Genomic DNA, 15,784 nt, shown 5'->3' with positions numbered 1-15,784 from the left:
TTATTATTATTAAGCATGCCTTAGTATTTCATCTGCATTTAAAATGCTAATGTGTGGGACCTGTGTTTAGTGTTCCTGGATCATGCTCATGTGCCACGTGGCTAGTGCCTGAATTGAGTGAGAGCTGCTATCATGCAAAACTAAGATTACAAGTAAGTAACCGACTCGCAGGAGGCAGCTGCTGCAGAAAGATGTTGAGATTCAAAGTACCCAGGAGCATTGTTGTAGTGACAGGCTATTGCATTCTTAACTCACTCCAGGAACAAATGTCACATTGAATCGTTGAAGCTAAAAGCACCAAGATGCAGTATTGTGATTGAAGGCTGTTTCAGTCCAGACCCACAAGAAGTGATTTCATATGTATATTGCTCCTAGAATCAGTTACATTTGCTGTATGTGCTATAATTCACCTACTCATATTTCCTTACCAAGAACATGACCCTCAGGACTGTATTTAGCTGAACTATAAAACCTGAACCTTTCACCACACAAGTAATGCACAACTGCCCCTGATTTGTTGTATTTAGAGCCATGGGTTTGGTTGTATTTTATAATTTTGTATTAAACTTGGGTAACCTCTGGTGCTGGCTGCACCATCTGTTTGTTGTCCAGCCCTGAAAATCTGTCAGCAGATCCATTTTCAATCAGTCACATTGGCCATGAGGCATCAACATCTCTGTGGAACGCTCCCATCTCCTAAATTGTGTGTTTCCCAGGCAGATAATTGCATGGCAAAATAGGAGCATGTGACAGAGAGCATGTCCCAGTGCCCGGTGGTGTCGATGTTCCGTCTGTGCCCCCTGGTGTACAAGCTGCCAGGATCTGCAGATTGTATATCGGGAGCCCCTGGGAGTGGATGTCGCAGCCTAAACCCTTGCATTTCTAAGCTCGTCTTACCCTCCTTGGACTGCCTGCTTCTGGCTCCCATTAGATTGCTCCTGCCAGAGGTCAGATTGTTCTTCTCGCTTCATACTCTGTTTATTTGACAGGATTTCAGGCCAGGACACACCATAAACTGCAGTAAAAGTGTGTTTAAGTTCAACCATTGGGGCATTTTTTCTGGTCTACGTCATAGACTGTGCACATATACAATTGCAAAGTCTCAAAAAGTGTTTGTTCTTTGGAAGAGCTATTAAGCTCTCTTCGGAAATCATGTATGTCATCATGAAAATCTAATACCGCTAATGAACTCTGACCACTCTTCTGCTGTTTCCCGAGGCTGAAAGGCATGACACAGCATCATTCATTGTGCAGATCTGCAGGGCTGGCACTGGTCCATTACTTTCTGTCCTACAACAAGTATTTATAGTATGTGTATGTTGGTGCCAAGCTGTCTATTTCTGCCATTTGTGTGTTGTTCTGTAGTGGTCTTGTGTGAGAGTGTATTGTTACATGACTGTATATAACATATAGTATCTTGAAGAGTATTATTTTCCAAACATTCGTTCTGCCTTGACTTTGGTCTTGCATATTTACTGCCAAATCTTGGAACTGGCCAGTCTTGGCACTGTCTGACATATATAACCTGGTGTGTCTTGGGTGTGACATGTTTTTTGGAAGGTCTCAGACCGAGCAGGTTTGAGTTCTTTTTAGAGGATTTTGGGGCATCATTCTAAGTGAAGTGAGTATGTTTGTTTACCAACAATCAGCAGCTTAACCCCTTCGCTGCGGCTTCTATTCCGCCGCAGCGCTAAGGGGGAGGCGGGGCCGCGCGGCTGTCCCGTGCTCGTGACGGAACCGCTCCGTCACGGCCCGCGGGTGAGCTGTGCTTGTGACGGAACGGTTCCGTCACGGCCCCGCCCGCTCTTCAAAACATCCAGCGCAGGCGCGGAATTCGCGCCACGCAGGCGCGGCGAGCGGGCCGTGACGGAATGGTTCCGTCACCAGCACAGCCCACCCGAGGCTCGTGACGGAACGGTGCCGTCACAAGCACGGGAGGGGTTAAATAAGCAGTTGGGTCCCTTCTGTAGATGGTGCAATATTGTGTGAAAGAATATATTTCTTGAAATAAAAGGTATTGAATCTAAATTGGTGAAAAATGGAAATAGGCAATAAAGTTTCCAACTTTTTGCCATGAAGACTAAACTATGAAAGTAATATACGGTTAGGTCCACAAACTCTTCCAGTCTTGGAGATATAAGATGTTTGTAGGCTGTCCAAAAACCTGGACTACTCAGCGCAATCAAACGAGTTGCCGCTTATCAATGCTTTTTTGTGTAGTGGGTTCCCACACTTTGCCAGCATTGGTTCTCTCATATTTTTACATGCTTGACTCATTCCGTGTCATTAAGCAAGAATCCCAGGAAACTTTACATGGCAGTAGATAGTGTTAAAATGTCTTGACAGCTAGGCTTGGTTAGAAGCAAATCCACCTCATTTTAGACCATCCAAATTTCAGCTAATACGGGGAAGGTGCTGAGCTCTCATACTTCCCTTAGTGGCCACCATAGCTCAGATGTCTACTGCGCACAATGTGTGATGGAGACCCTAAGAAGAGCTGTGCGCTAAACTGGGTCTGACCTTAACCTGGCTACATCATGAGGCTTCTAATGTCTTCCCTGGACATCAGCTAGCCCTAGCTTCAGCTTTCATCAAACTGAATTGGTTTTAGGATCTTTTTATAGAAATTCTCCACTTTCTGGGCCAGGGAGACACTTTTCCATCACCAACTACCATCAAGGCTGAAAGCGAAAAGAGACCTCCTGTTCCGACGTGGTACTGGGGGCAAGGGAAGATGCACACTGATGATGCAGTCCATTGTCTTTATCCAGCTTACAATGCATCTTCCGTGATATTTGTACGACTTCCCCTTCCAAAACTTTAAAGACTTTAGAAAGGAGGTGAGCACATTTCCTGCTGCAGAAAAAGAAAATACCGTTTTCTAAAAAGGATGCCACCTCTTCTGGGCATGACTCAATGAACAGTGAACCACAAAGAACTTCCACCAAGGCAGCGAAAAAAAAGGAAACATGTTCAATATCCTGCGCTGGACTTAACATCTAAAGTGTCTGCAACCATCTCCGCAAGAGAAAACTCTTGACTTTCCTTTGGAAAACACTCCAATAGGGCAGAGATCAACCTCCACGAAAAATGTAATAAAGCTCCGTTGAGGTGCTATCAGGCTTGCTGTTATCCCATTCAATTGCAAAGCCTTCATTGTTGTCAACCCCCTCGCCAATGGGCACTTCACTACTGAAGCCAATTGTTCTACTGTCAATGACGGCAGCCAAGACACCGTTGATGACCAGACCCTATTTGATGTGATGACAGCACTATTAACTACAAGAATCTCATCAGTGATGACACGGTCAACTACCGCACCATGTATGACCATCACCCCACTGTCAATGACTACTCTGTTGGCATATTTTCTTTTACTGTAGAATGCAATTTTAACTGTAGTAAATACTATCGTCTCATCAGTGACCCTATCAATAACTGAATCACCCTTTCCAACTTTCACATATTCTAAATTTAAATCATCTGCTGACCTGCCAACGCAGAATCTAGGGTCTGAAATAGAGGCTGAGAGTGACCAGGAGCACATCTCTGATACAGTGTACCTTGTACACTGGATATGTTCTATATTCCGGACCTGAGCAAGAGGCTGATGAGGAAGAGGAGGAATATCAGTATTAAGGCTACTACCTCAGATCTTTGTATTGCAATATACCTGGAAATTACAAGCCATATTATGACCTATGGTGCTGCTATAAGGAACCTCAGGTTATGCAGGTACTAGCCAAATGATAGACACTTTTGGAAAGCTGTGTTCGAGGCACTTGTGCTTTAGATACACATGCTTTGCATATGTCTATCTATCTAGTGTTGGTCTAGAATGATTACAAGTTGTTTTTGTCCCAAGACGTTTTCTTCGAGTCACAAGGCTATGTGACTCCTCCTTTTGGGAAAACTGCGCATGGTCATCAACGCCATCTTCAGATTGTTTTTTTTCCGCCACTGGGTTTGGATGTAGTATCTCGCACTCTGGTTCAAGTCCCCTTCAATCCCCCTTCGATCCGTTATATCTCTCGATGGTATTATCTCGATCAATATCATATTACCTCTCATACTTAGACTTTTGTAGCAGATTTTCGACTCGTTCCCTTGGCCTACGGGCCACGCCTGGCTGGGCAACACTTCTCTATTTCCAATGAGATTGAGAATGACCTGCTTATAGAATGCACTCTGTTCCATTTCTTTCTTAAGTGTTACTCCAAATACCCTCAAACAGACCAGCATCCCGGTTTTTTCTCATGCGAACATTGAGAAGACACCTGTGAGGCCTGTAAGTCTTTCCAGTCTAAAAAAGACTTTGAGATCGAAGGGCTAGACGACAAATATTGCAACGCAAGCAAATGGAAGATGTCCCCGACATCTTCGGTCGAGAAGATGACGAAGAAGAGGCTTCAGCGGCCCGGGAGGAATCACCTTCCACACATGACTCCGAGTCACATTCAGAAGAGGACTCGACCACTCTAAAGCCAGCACAGAAACAATGTACTGTGAGTACTTCTATCACTGCTCCGAAAACCAAATCCTCTTCTTCCACCGAAAAAACTGCTCACGGGACGCCATGTACACCAGCTATGGCGCGCACCGAAAACATGACTCGTAAGCATCGCCTTCCGGCTCGGCTCTGAAAGTTCGGCCTACTGCAGGGGCCTCTATATCCCTTTCACTCGAGACCAAAACACCTCACTCTTCAGTCTCGGCACAGTGAAAAAGACTTGTTATTTCAGAATCGAATCTTCCTCCTTCAAAGATAAAGCTTCCATATCACAAGAAGTCCATAAATGGGAGATTCACCGCAATGTTCTTCAACCATACTTTCACAAGTAGGGGTTTCCAGATCTAGACCTGTTTAAATGCGAAATGCCCACACTACGCAAGCAGATATCACCACCATCAATCCAAAGGCAATGCTGTATGGATAAACTGGTCAGGGATATTTGCATATGCTTTTCCACCTCTCCCTCTACTTCCGTTAGTGGTCAGAAAACTCAGACAAACATCACTCACCATGATTCTAATAGCTCCCACATGGGCTCAACAACCATGGTTTTCAACACTCGTGGAACTGTCTCTAGTCCTACACAAGAAGCTTCTCCTGAACCCCGAAATGTTCACAGAGAACTATGGGACATTAAGACATCCAAATCCCAAAGAAATGAATCTTGCAATTTGGCTCCTGAAGTCTTAGAGTTTTGATACTTAAATGTACCTCAAGACGGTATGAACATTCTCAAAGAGGCTCATAAACCAAGTACAAGGCAATGTTTTGCAGCAAAATGGAAACGTTTTGTTGTGTTCTGTCACAAAGAAAACGTTAACCCTCTTCAGGCAAAGGTACAAACACTTATTTCCTACCTATTGCATTTACAAACTGCAGGATTAGCTTATACTTCTATAAGATTACGTCTTGTCACTGTTGCAGCACGTTTCCAAAATATACAACACATATCTGTGTTTAAAATTCCTGTTCTAAAAGCTTTTATGGAGGGACTTAAAAGAATAATTCCTCCTAGACTTCAACCTGCCCCAGCATAGAAGTTAAACTTTGTCCTAACAAGAAAATGGATCCTCCTTTTGAAGCAGAACATTTTTGTCAATTGCAATAACTTTCATGGAAGCTTGCCTTTATAATCGCTATTACTTCTCTTAGAATAGTCAGTGAAATTGAGGCATGAACCCTAGAAGAGCCTTTCTTTTAACTACATAGGGACAGGATAGTAATTAGTACAAACTGTAAATTCCAACCAAAGGTCTTTTTCAATTTCCATATTAATTAATCCATTGATTTACCAGTTTTTCCCCACTACCAAACACAGTTGCAGAAGGGGCATTACACACTTTAGATGTAAAAAGGGCATTGATTTATTACATTGATAACACTAAATCATTTTAAAAAACCAAACAATTATTTGTTGCCTTAATACCTCCTTGTTTAGGAAAAACAATTTAAAAATTAGGCATTTAATGATGGATAGTTAACATGCTTTGCAAAAGCTAAGTGACTTTTACCTATTCCACCAAAAGCACACTCCACTAGAAAAATTGGAGCTTCTATGGCTTTTTTAGAGACTATTCCTAATTATGATATTTGCAAAACAGCAACATGGTCTCCTTCCTCTATACACTTTCACAAACCATTGTGTACACTTTCACAAAACATTGTGTGGATGTATTTGCACGACAGCAAGCCTATGTTGGTCAAGCAGTACTTAAAACTATTTTTCAGACAACTGCAACCCCCACAAGTTAACTACTGCCTAGGGAGAGGGACTGCTTTACAGTCTATGCAAAGCATGTGTATCTACAGCAGACATGCCTCAAACGGATTGTTACTTACCCTATAAGTATCTGTTCTGGGCATGTAGTGCTGTAGATACACATGCGCATCCCTCCTCCCAAAAATGATTCTGTAGATTGCAATCATACACTTTATTTCATACTAATGCATGGAGATCTCACTGCTCACATAGACAGCATTCTTACTTTCTGACCTACCCATGGCAAAACAATCTGAAGATGGCGTTGATGACTATACGCCGTATTCCCAAAAGGAGGAGTCACAAAGCCTTGTGACTCGGAGAAAACTTTTTGGGACAACAACAATTATCCGAGCCCGACACTAGATGGTGGACTTATGCAAAGAATGTGAATCTACAGCACTACATGCCAAGAACAGATGCTTACAGGGTAAGTAACATATTCCTTCCTCAAAAGCCCACCACACAGCCTCCAGTTGGGCCACCAACTGTCCCATCCGTACCGCCACCATGTGATACAATGGCAATTCCTTCTTCGCAAAGTCGAAGCCACTTTCCCAGCACCTTTACAGGCCTTGCAACCTATTCTATAGTTCTAGGATATCGTCCCTCAAGAGACTCCCTGATGCTTGCTTTCCATTAACAAGTCTCCCACAGTGAGCACATTTCACAAACCCTTATACCTACCTACTCATTATTCCATTTGGTGTTTTTTGTTTTGTTTTTTTGTTTATTTATTCCGTCCTTTCCCTTGAAACTTTGCACTTTTTCAGATGAGAGCAGTGTTTTCTCTTAAGTTTGTGGGTCGGGCCTTAATTCTGAACTGTTTAGATCTGTTTCTACGACCCTCCCTCTTTTGGGGGGATGTATGATGTTAGTCCTGGTGGCATGCTCCTGTAAATTCATCCCTTTGTTGTCAGAAAATAAACAATGGTACTGATGTGCAGCGAGTTTTTTCCCTTTCTGTGGGGGCCATTGTGTGTTTTCCCTACCAGGGCCACCATGGCGGGTTCCAACCCCTAAATATGGCGGGCGACCGTCACTGCGGCCTGACAGGCCACCAGGTCATTGATAACAATGACCTGCAAAATATAAGAACCAACACGCACAACTCGCTCCTCGTGAGCCTGGTTGTATAGGGTTTATGCTAGCGTAGCCAGCTGAGATTCCCTCAATGTAAACCCAACACGCCCTCCCAACTCAATATAGAGCAGAGGAACCCGATGGTTTGGCAGAGTTGGAGCTCTGTCGATTTTCAGTGGTGCTCCTACTTCACCAAACTTTAAACACCCCCCAAAATGTGATATTTGAAGGGTCCCTGAGCCCTACTCATGCGTAAATGAGATGAGTGATGTCTTGGAAAGTGGCCATTTTAGTAACTACAGCTTATTTCATAAGAAGATGGTGCTTAAAACAGATCCACAATTCTTACCCAATGTCATTTCATATGTGTATATACATTCGACATTGAATTGTCTGTTTTTTTTTAGTTTTTTAGGACAAACGTATGAATGAAAGCTAGCATGTATTCCTTGGTAGTAAATTAATAATAAATTACTTGGACAAAACAAGAGCCTTCGGAAAAAATAAGCTTTTAGTCAGTCAAAGACGAATGACCATGACTAAATCAAGGCTTGCTAAAGCAGTACAGTGTATGCACTTGTGTGACTGACAGGCTGGTACTCAACAGCAAGAAAAGCTAGGTGTTCATTTTGCATGGCCTGAGGCTTTCAAAGAGGTAGTATTGTAGAGCAGCCCCCTTCAAGACATTCTATCACTTGTTATGCAAGATACACAAAGATGGGGGAAATGGTGATCTACCATTTATGACCCTTCTGTCATCTTCGTTAAAGGTACTAATTTGAAATCTTTGTGCAGCATATCACTACAACAGATTCATGCCTCAAAAAGAAACACATTTGTTACCTGTTATTTCTAAATATACAACAAGCTTACTCTCAATTATTGGCAGAAGTGTATAGACCTATTGTTTGCTCATAAGATACAATATAAGAGCAAAACAATCTATAGATGTCATGTAGGTCAGGAGTGTTACAAGGGGTCTTTTTAAGTCATAGTGAATTTCTCTGCAGACGCAGTCATGGTTGACAGCACCAATTTTTTACTTGACTTTTCTGGTCCCAACCACTGATTGGAAGGAAGAGTCAGTTTCTTAAACCACTACTGATCTCAAACTGAACAGCTGTCATTACCAATAGCTAACTTGTTTCTTTTCTCTGCTTTGAGCTTCATTTCGTTCTGATACTTTTGGATCTTTGTGTACACAGTTTCTCTTGTCTGATTGTGCCTGGGTTAATCTCTGTTCTAATCCTCCAAGAGTCTGGGGTTGAGGTTTTTGTGCTGGATCATTCTGTGCCACCAGCGAGTTGTCACGAGAGCCACTGCTCTATTTGTGATTGTGCAGGAAAGCGTACTCGCTGTCTTAAACACACATGCCTCTTTTAAGGTTTTGTTAGGTTCAGTGCTATCCAGATGTCTGTCTCCCTTCCCAAAAGTCCAAGGCAGTTGATATTTGTCTATCTGCCAGAAATGATTTTACTTCGACATTGAACCTGATTTGTCCCATTTCCACCCAGTTCTTCCTTAGTTTCGACAGCGATGGGTCTAAGTTTGTTAGTTATAGCAGTGGCACAGAAGCAGGACTGTAGAAGGCACATTAAATGGCATCTCTCCGAACAGATCTTTTTCTAGAGACCCACTGTTCATTTTAACAGTTAACGTTTAATACATTTCATCCATTTTCCCTGTCACTCTTTTCCAGGTTTAATAAGCCACGAATATCCATCCATCCTCAGTGGAAGGTTTGAATCACCGCATTGGGAATGTCTATGGTTAAACCTATGGGGGCCACATAGTGCTGTGCTATCTACCCTTCACTCCCTTCTCACTACTCTCACACTATTCCTTCCTCTCCAGCAATCCCCCACTCCTTCCCTTCTATCTCCAATTTTGTAGTTACCATGCTTCATCACTGCTTGTGTTCTCTCACATCGAACTCTCCAAGTACTACACCCCCACCCTACTAGATGTTCCATCAATCCAGTTTTCAAATCTTCCATTAACTTGAATCACACACTGTGGTTCTTCCCTCGTCCCTCTTGTGCTTTCTCAATCACGGCTCATGCCCTCTCATTCCTAGCAGGCCACCCCCTCAATCTCTTCTCCCTGCTTTCCCTTCACCTGCAGCTTTATTCTCCCTTCCTTCTGTCAGCATGCTGCTTCACTTTACTCCCTCGTCCCTCCCCTGTGCTTTAGGAGCCATACAGCTTTTTCTTCTTTCATCTCAAGTTCCTTCTGCATCATCCTTGGTTACTTCCTACTCTTTTCCCTTTCTCCATTAACCTCACAGTGCATTATTATACGTATCTTTTTATTCCCGTCTCCATATCTCCCTCTGCTGGCCTCTTTCTGCACCCTTCCCCTTTCTACAAACCACAATCCTTCCTTACACATCTCCTCGAGTCTACTGTTCACCATCTCTTCTCTGCTGTTCTCCCTCCTGCTCACTATCTCTTTCCTTCTTGGCCTCCTTCAGCAGCAGCAACTCTGCCTGTCACTAACCATGTCTTTCTCTGGCCACTGCAATTCCTCACTCTGTGCTCCCTTCCACTTGTCCTCCTTCTTACCTAGAAAGCCATGCCCCCTCTTTCCTACTTCATCTCGATTTTCACCCACTTCAACTTAAGTCTGTAGCAGGATATTAGAGAAATGAACAGGCCTCGTTCGTTCACTGCTTTGTCAGTCATTGCTTTATTTATTACTTTGTATCAACACCACTTCTTGTTCCGGAATCCCTAGCTCCACGGGTGGCAATTTCAGGATAAATGTGTTGACCACGTAGATAAATACAAAACGGAAAGGCTACATTTCTATTTAATTGTGTAATTATTTTTAATTTCTCATTTTGCTGAGTATTTCCTCTTTACCTGTCTTCACATTTTGCTCTCTCTTCTATTTTCCTGAAACTTCCCTTCTTCCTCTTGTTGAAGTGTATCACTTGCTGCCTGATCTTTCACCGCGATTCAGGCTCATCCCTGAACAATATAACTGCAGTATCTTGGAAGTTCACGACACCAGGCCAAGGTCGGTGACAGTATTCCAAGAGAGGAGCAGGGTATATGACTAGGCGTGGGGAGGCCAGCGGGGTCCTAGTTAGAGAAGAACTGAGGAAATGGATTTTGCCCTCCCTTGCATAACCTCTCTCCGTGTGTGCACTGGCATTGCCATGCATTTGATATCCATCACCTGAAGTTTGCATAAAGCATGAGATCCCCTTATTCAGAATCCAGATGTATTTGCTTTGCTAATATGTCTTCACATAGATGGCTCCTCCCTTGGCGGTAAGGTCTTCTCCAAGCATTTGCTGTCTCCGCTGTACAGAAGCCATAAACAAACAAGTGGATTACTGCAAGAAAACAATGTGGTCAGAAGCTTTGAGTCCCTCAGTATCTTTGTGATTGTGACATGGACTGCCGAAGTGTTTGTAAGAGGGCCAGCCTCAGGGACACACTCCTTTGCATTTGTTAGACAGGGTTGTGGGCTGGCGTGGACAGGCTATTGAGTGGTCTGCTTCATACTCTGTGGTGGCTTGGGATCAGGTTTGGTGACTGAGTTGTGGACTGTGAAACTATGAGGTCTTGGTTCCCCGCTTGATCAACGTGTGTGATTCTTCGCAAACAACTTCTATCCATGTGCCTTATTTCCATTATCTGCCACGTTAATGGGTCTTACAATGACCTGAATGCAAGTATTAAGTCCTGTGTGAAAGGAAATGGAGCACCAATGTTCTGAAATTAGCATGATTATTGTTTCTTCTCTGCAGAACACTTGATGAGAACTGCTTCGACCAGCCGGCCAGCGTCATCCATGCCAAGAGTGCCAGCCATTGAAAGTGCCAAGTCCATCTCAGGTACTGTCTGTTCACCTTAGAAAGGAGAAAGGTTACCATTCGGCAAAAGGGGGCATAACCCTTCACTCAAATGTGAGGCGGGCCTGTCATACACACATGGCTGATCTGTGAGTTTGAGGCATATGGGCTGCAGACCACACACTATTGCATTAGATCACCATCTGGTGGTGGGCCCAGATGATTACACTTTGTTGTCTTGTAAGAGTCTTTGTCTGTTGGATGACTTCTCTCTTAGATCATAGTGCGCATGGGCATCGACTCCATCTTCAGATTGTTTTCACCATTGGGCAAATGATGGAGTTGTATGAGTACAGATAAAGATGACCATGTGTTGTGTATCTAAATAAGATAATACTGGAACAGATACAGGTAGCCGGGTGGGCATGTGTGGTTCTGCAGCCCTACATGCCAAGTACAGATGCATACTGGTAAGTAGCATTTTCCTTTTACCCTTCACTTGACTCGAAACGGCTGGATTACAGACATTTCGTCCACCTAGTTACTAATGAGAGCATAGTTGGTACGGTTCATACTGTTAAGTGGGAGCAATTTTAGACCTGTTAATATCGGGGAATGAGTATGTTGCCCCTGGGGATAATACTGGGGGTGGGAGCAATATTATTCCGGTTAGTACTGGCGAATGACAGCCTCATCAGTCCTTTGTGTATGGCAGAAGGGTTGCATCATTAGTGCGGGTTACTCTTAGCATTCACTGCTGCGTGGAAGACCATTTTGGGCATCTGGCCATCAAGTTGCATACCCCAAGGTTGTGGGGTTTCCCTTTAGTCGAGAGGTTGTGGGCCTTTCTTATGCAGTGTGGCGAAGCCTTTTCTCACAAGGTGGCTGTTCTTCTCCGATGCTGGGGATTGGTCTTCTCTGATCTCTCATTCCCCGGTACTATCCTTACCATTGATGCTTTCATTTCCTAGTATTAATTGCAAATACACTTTCTTTCCTCCAGCATGAGCCACTAGAGCTTTTCTCATCCCTCCTATTAACCAGACAGTGCTTTTGTTTCCCAATGTAAATTGGACTGACCGCCTCCTCATTCCTCCATATACAAGATATGACCATGCTTTCATTCACCTGTATGAACTGTGATGCTGCCCTTGTCTCCCCTTATATACAGACAGGCAAGGCTCTCAGTCCTTCTTATGTATGGGCTGGCTGTGTCCTCATTTCATTCTAATGTAAGGGCTGGTGATGCTCTTGTTCTGCAGCGTTAACTGCACTGATGATCTTCTCACTACCCTATGTAAACATGCTAACAGTGATCTCATTTCATAGCATAAACCATCGTGATCATACTTGTATTTCCCATTATTAACCAGTCTGATGGTGCTCTCGTTCCCAAGTACTAACCATAACGATGATGCTCTCGTTTACCCCTATTTATGGGTAGGTGATGCGCTCATTCAACATGTTTAAGTACACTTACAGCTCTCTCATTCAACAATATTAACCATAGAAAAGATAGTCTCACTTCCTGGAACCATAAAGTGACATTGTGGTTGAATAATTTTTGTGATTCATGAACTTGTATTGTCTCGTGACAGCCACAAGACACGCGTTTGTTTTTTTATTTGCAGTTACGGCTACCCTGTCTTCAAAGGAACTTGAAATTCAGTCACTTCTTGTCTAAATCCTCTTGTGTAGTTCTCATATGTAGTCTGCAAAATCAAATTAACACTATGCATGACAACATCATACCCAGAGGTCTGTTTAGGAGGCATTCTTTTGCTTTCTCCTGTTTCTGTGTCTGTTTTACCTGTGTAGCTAAAGCCGTTTGTCGTTCCATTAATGGATATGCTTTCAATTTTGTAGTTTCCATTATTGTTCCTAAGTAGTGCATCTTCCATGAATGTGTCAGAGGAAATGTGCTTCTTTTGAGATGAAAACCTAGCGAAGTAAAGAGTCTGATACAGGCTACTATGGAGTTGTTTGTCAAACCTATGGATGACCCCTAGAGCATCCAATCTGATAGACGTCTTCTAGCCAAAGATTCTTTTCTTTAGAATATTCCCCATGCATCAGACTGGATCCGGAAACTTTTGGTGAACAGTACCCATGCGTGCACATAGATGGTGTTGTTGGACTCTGCGTGCTGTCCACGCCAGAAATGACTTGTGCAGTGCTTATATAGGCGTCACCCATGCAATCTGATGTCCGTCCTTTTCTTTCTGCGCCAGCCAGTGCAGATCTGGAGAGAGCTTCCCCCAATCACTTTTTGACTGACCTTTTTTCGTCCATCTGTCGAAGAATTTTTGAGACTTTTTCTCCTGGTGTGTGGGCGGACCACCAGAAAGGCAGGTTTTAAAACTTGCAGTCCTGTCACTGGCAGATGTTGGTGAAGGACCTGCACTTGGTTTGCCTCTAGTGTCTTGAGCTCGACCATGACCTGCAGGTATTGCCACGCCATGCATCCCAAGGAGGTGAAGGAGCGGTTCTGAAAGCTCCTTGCTGCCCGACATAGGTCTGTGGTGGAGCCTGTGCCTAGTCCATGTCAGCGCTTTCCTGAGTTTCTGGGAGTTGGAGCGCCTCGCCCAACTAAAAGAATTTTATGAGGCCATACACCTCATATTTGTGCAGCCGAACCCTCGGGAGCACACTCTGGCCCCACAGGTCCTCAAGGAGCACCTACTGGTCTCATGCCAGTGGGCACTCCCTTGGTACCAGTTGGGCCCCAAGGATCCATTGATGGATCTGGATCATTGCCGGTCATGCAACCTCGACCTTCCCCAGCGCCTGCCCCAGTGCTGACATCTCCTGCACCAACAAGCCCATTGTTGGCGCTGCCCCGTCATTCCCAACTCCGATACGGACAGGCATTGTCTGACGCCATCCGGGGGTAGACTTCCCATATCGAAGCCAGCGTTGTATTACTACGACAAGCCTGGATTGGGTGAGGAGTGGAAGGGGCCCCTGGCAATCAAACAGAAGATCACGAGGGCACCTGGTATGAGGATCTGGCGGATGACAGTGTACTGGACACCTCCTCAGACACTGGCCTGGTCTATCCTCCTACTGTGACTATGAAGGAGGGTGCTTTATTTGCTGTGGTGGTGTGAAGGGGCTGAGGTCCTGGACCTTATGCTGCCCTCAGTGGCAGTCAAGACAAATGTCTTGATTAAGGTGCTTCAGCCAGGAGTTGCCCCACAGAACCATTACTCTGAGCTAATGAAACCCTTACAGAGCTCCAAAAAAAATCATAACATTATTACTAGACCTGCAGGTCCAGTAACTTAAAAAATCTACTCAACCTATCTGTAATGCACTTGACCTCTGTCTCACAAAGCTGAGCAAATTTGACAAGTTAACAAGATTTAGCAGCATTTTTATTGCTCATTCACTTTGTGAGCAATAAAGATTCCTTCAAATCTTGCTATCTTGTCACATTTGCTCTGCTTTCAGAGAAAGAGGTCAAAAGTCAATTTGTCTTCCTACTCTCCAGAAAAGGAGAGTAGGACAAAAAATAGCTTGTCCTAATTAACCCTGGCTCGCAAATGCGAGCGGGCAAGTGGATTTTTCGAGCCCTACCTTACAGACGTCCTTCTTAGGGCCTGGTCCATGCCCTGCATAGGCGCTCCTTGGCATAGAATGATTGCCGTTCGCCATGACCCTGAGCCAGGGGACCCCAGTTTCCTCACACAGCACAGCACCCCACCCCAGAGTGCTTGATGGTCAAAGCCTCTGCATCCAAAATGAACCCTGGCACATTCCCTACCACCCCACCGGATAGGGAATCCACATGGCTGAATACCTTCGGAAGAGGATGTTCTCTTCTGCTAGCCTAGCATTGTGGTTGGTGAACACCCCCTGCCTCTTGGGTTGATACCCCAAACGATCTAGGGTTCATTTGCGCAGGTGTTGTCCATGGTCTCTGAGGAGGCCCAAGTCATGCTCTCTCAAGTAATTCCTGATGGGAGAGATGTGGCCAAGTTCACAATAAGATGTGGACTGGATATTACTGACTTGCTGGGCAGAGCAATTTCGTCATCAGTGGCCCTTAGGCGCCACGTTTAACCGAGAACCACTGGTTTTTGGGGGGATTTCCAAGCTTCTCTCATGGACATGCCCTTCGATGGCTCCTTTCTATTTTTTATTTATTTTTTATTTAAAGAGTTTTGTATAGCGCGAACAGGACCCGTGGGTATCAGATCGCTTTACATATCATGAGGTAGTAAGAAGATACATCTTGTACAGAAGGGTTAAATAAAGAGTTATAACATAAATTAAAGACATTAAACACAATATCTACAGATTTTAAGTGTTCTTTTTGCGGAAAGAGGTAGATAAGATTTACGGTATTTAAGTTCACTTGTCCTGTATCTTGACCTGTGATTTCCATCTTCTCCATCCATGGAGTATAACTCTGCCTCTATGTTAAAGAGGGTCCAACTAGAGTTATGGCAGAAATTTCCTCATTAAAAATATTTTCGTTTCCCTCTTGACTGTTACTGTGTTTGTTATCTTTCTGATGTTTGGTGGAAGAGAGTTCCAGATTCTAGGGGCTGCTCCGGAGAACGCTCCATCATAAGTTTTTTTCTTCCTGAACAAAAGTTGTCTCAGTACCAACTCCTTG

The 15,784-nt window shown here is 44.0% G+C and overlaps 1 protein-coding gene across 2 annotated transcripts in view; it reads left to right on the top strand.

The window, feature by feature from the left end:
* The window catches only part of SPECC1L (sperm antigen with calponin homology and coiled-coil domains 1 like), a 480,979-nt gene that overhangs the window by 308,935 nt on the left and 156,260 nt on the right, over positions 1 to 15,784 (top strand). For both annotated transcript variants that reach the window (XM_086942800.1, XM_086942799.1), the window contains one exon: positions 11,116 to 11,202. In XM_086942800.1, the coding sequence (XP_086798926.1) occupies positions 11,116 to 11,202 (87 nt within the window). The remainder of the gene's footprint in view (positions 1 to 11,115; positions 11,203 to 15,784) is intronic.

This window comes from Lissotriton vulgaris, chromosome 11 (assembly GCF_964263255.1).
Source record: "Lissotriton vulgaris chromosome 11, aLisVul1.2, whole genome shotgun sequence".
NCBI lineage: Eukaryota > Metazoa > Chordata > Amphibia > Caudata > Salamandridae > Lissotriton > Lissotriton vulgaris.
Note: the sequence above shows the minus strand (reverse complement) of the source record. Positions and strands in the feature narration are given on the sequence as shown.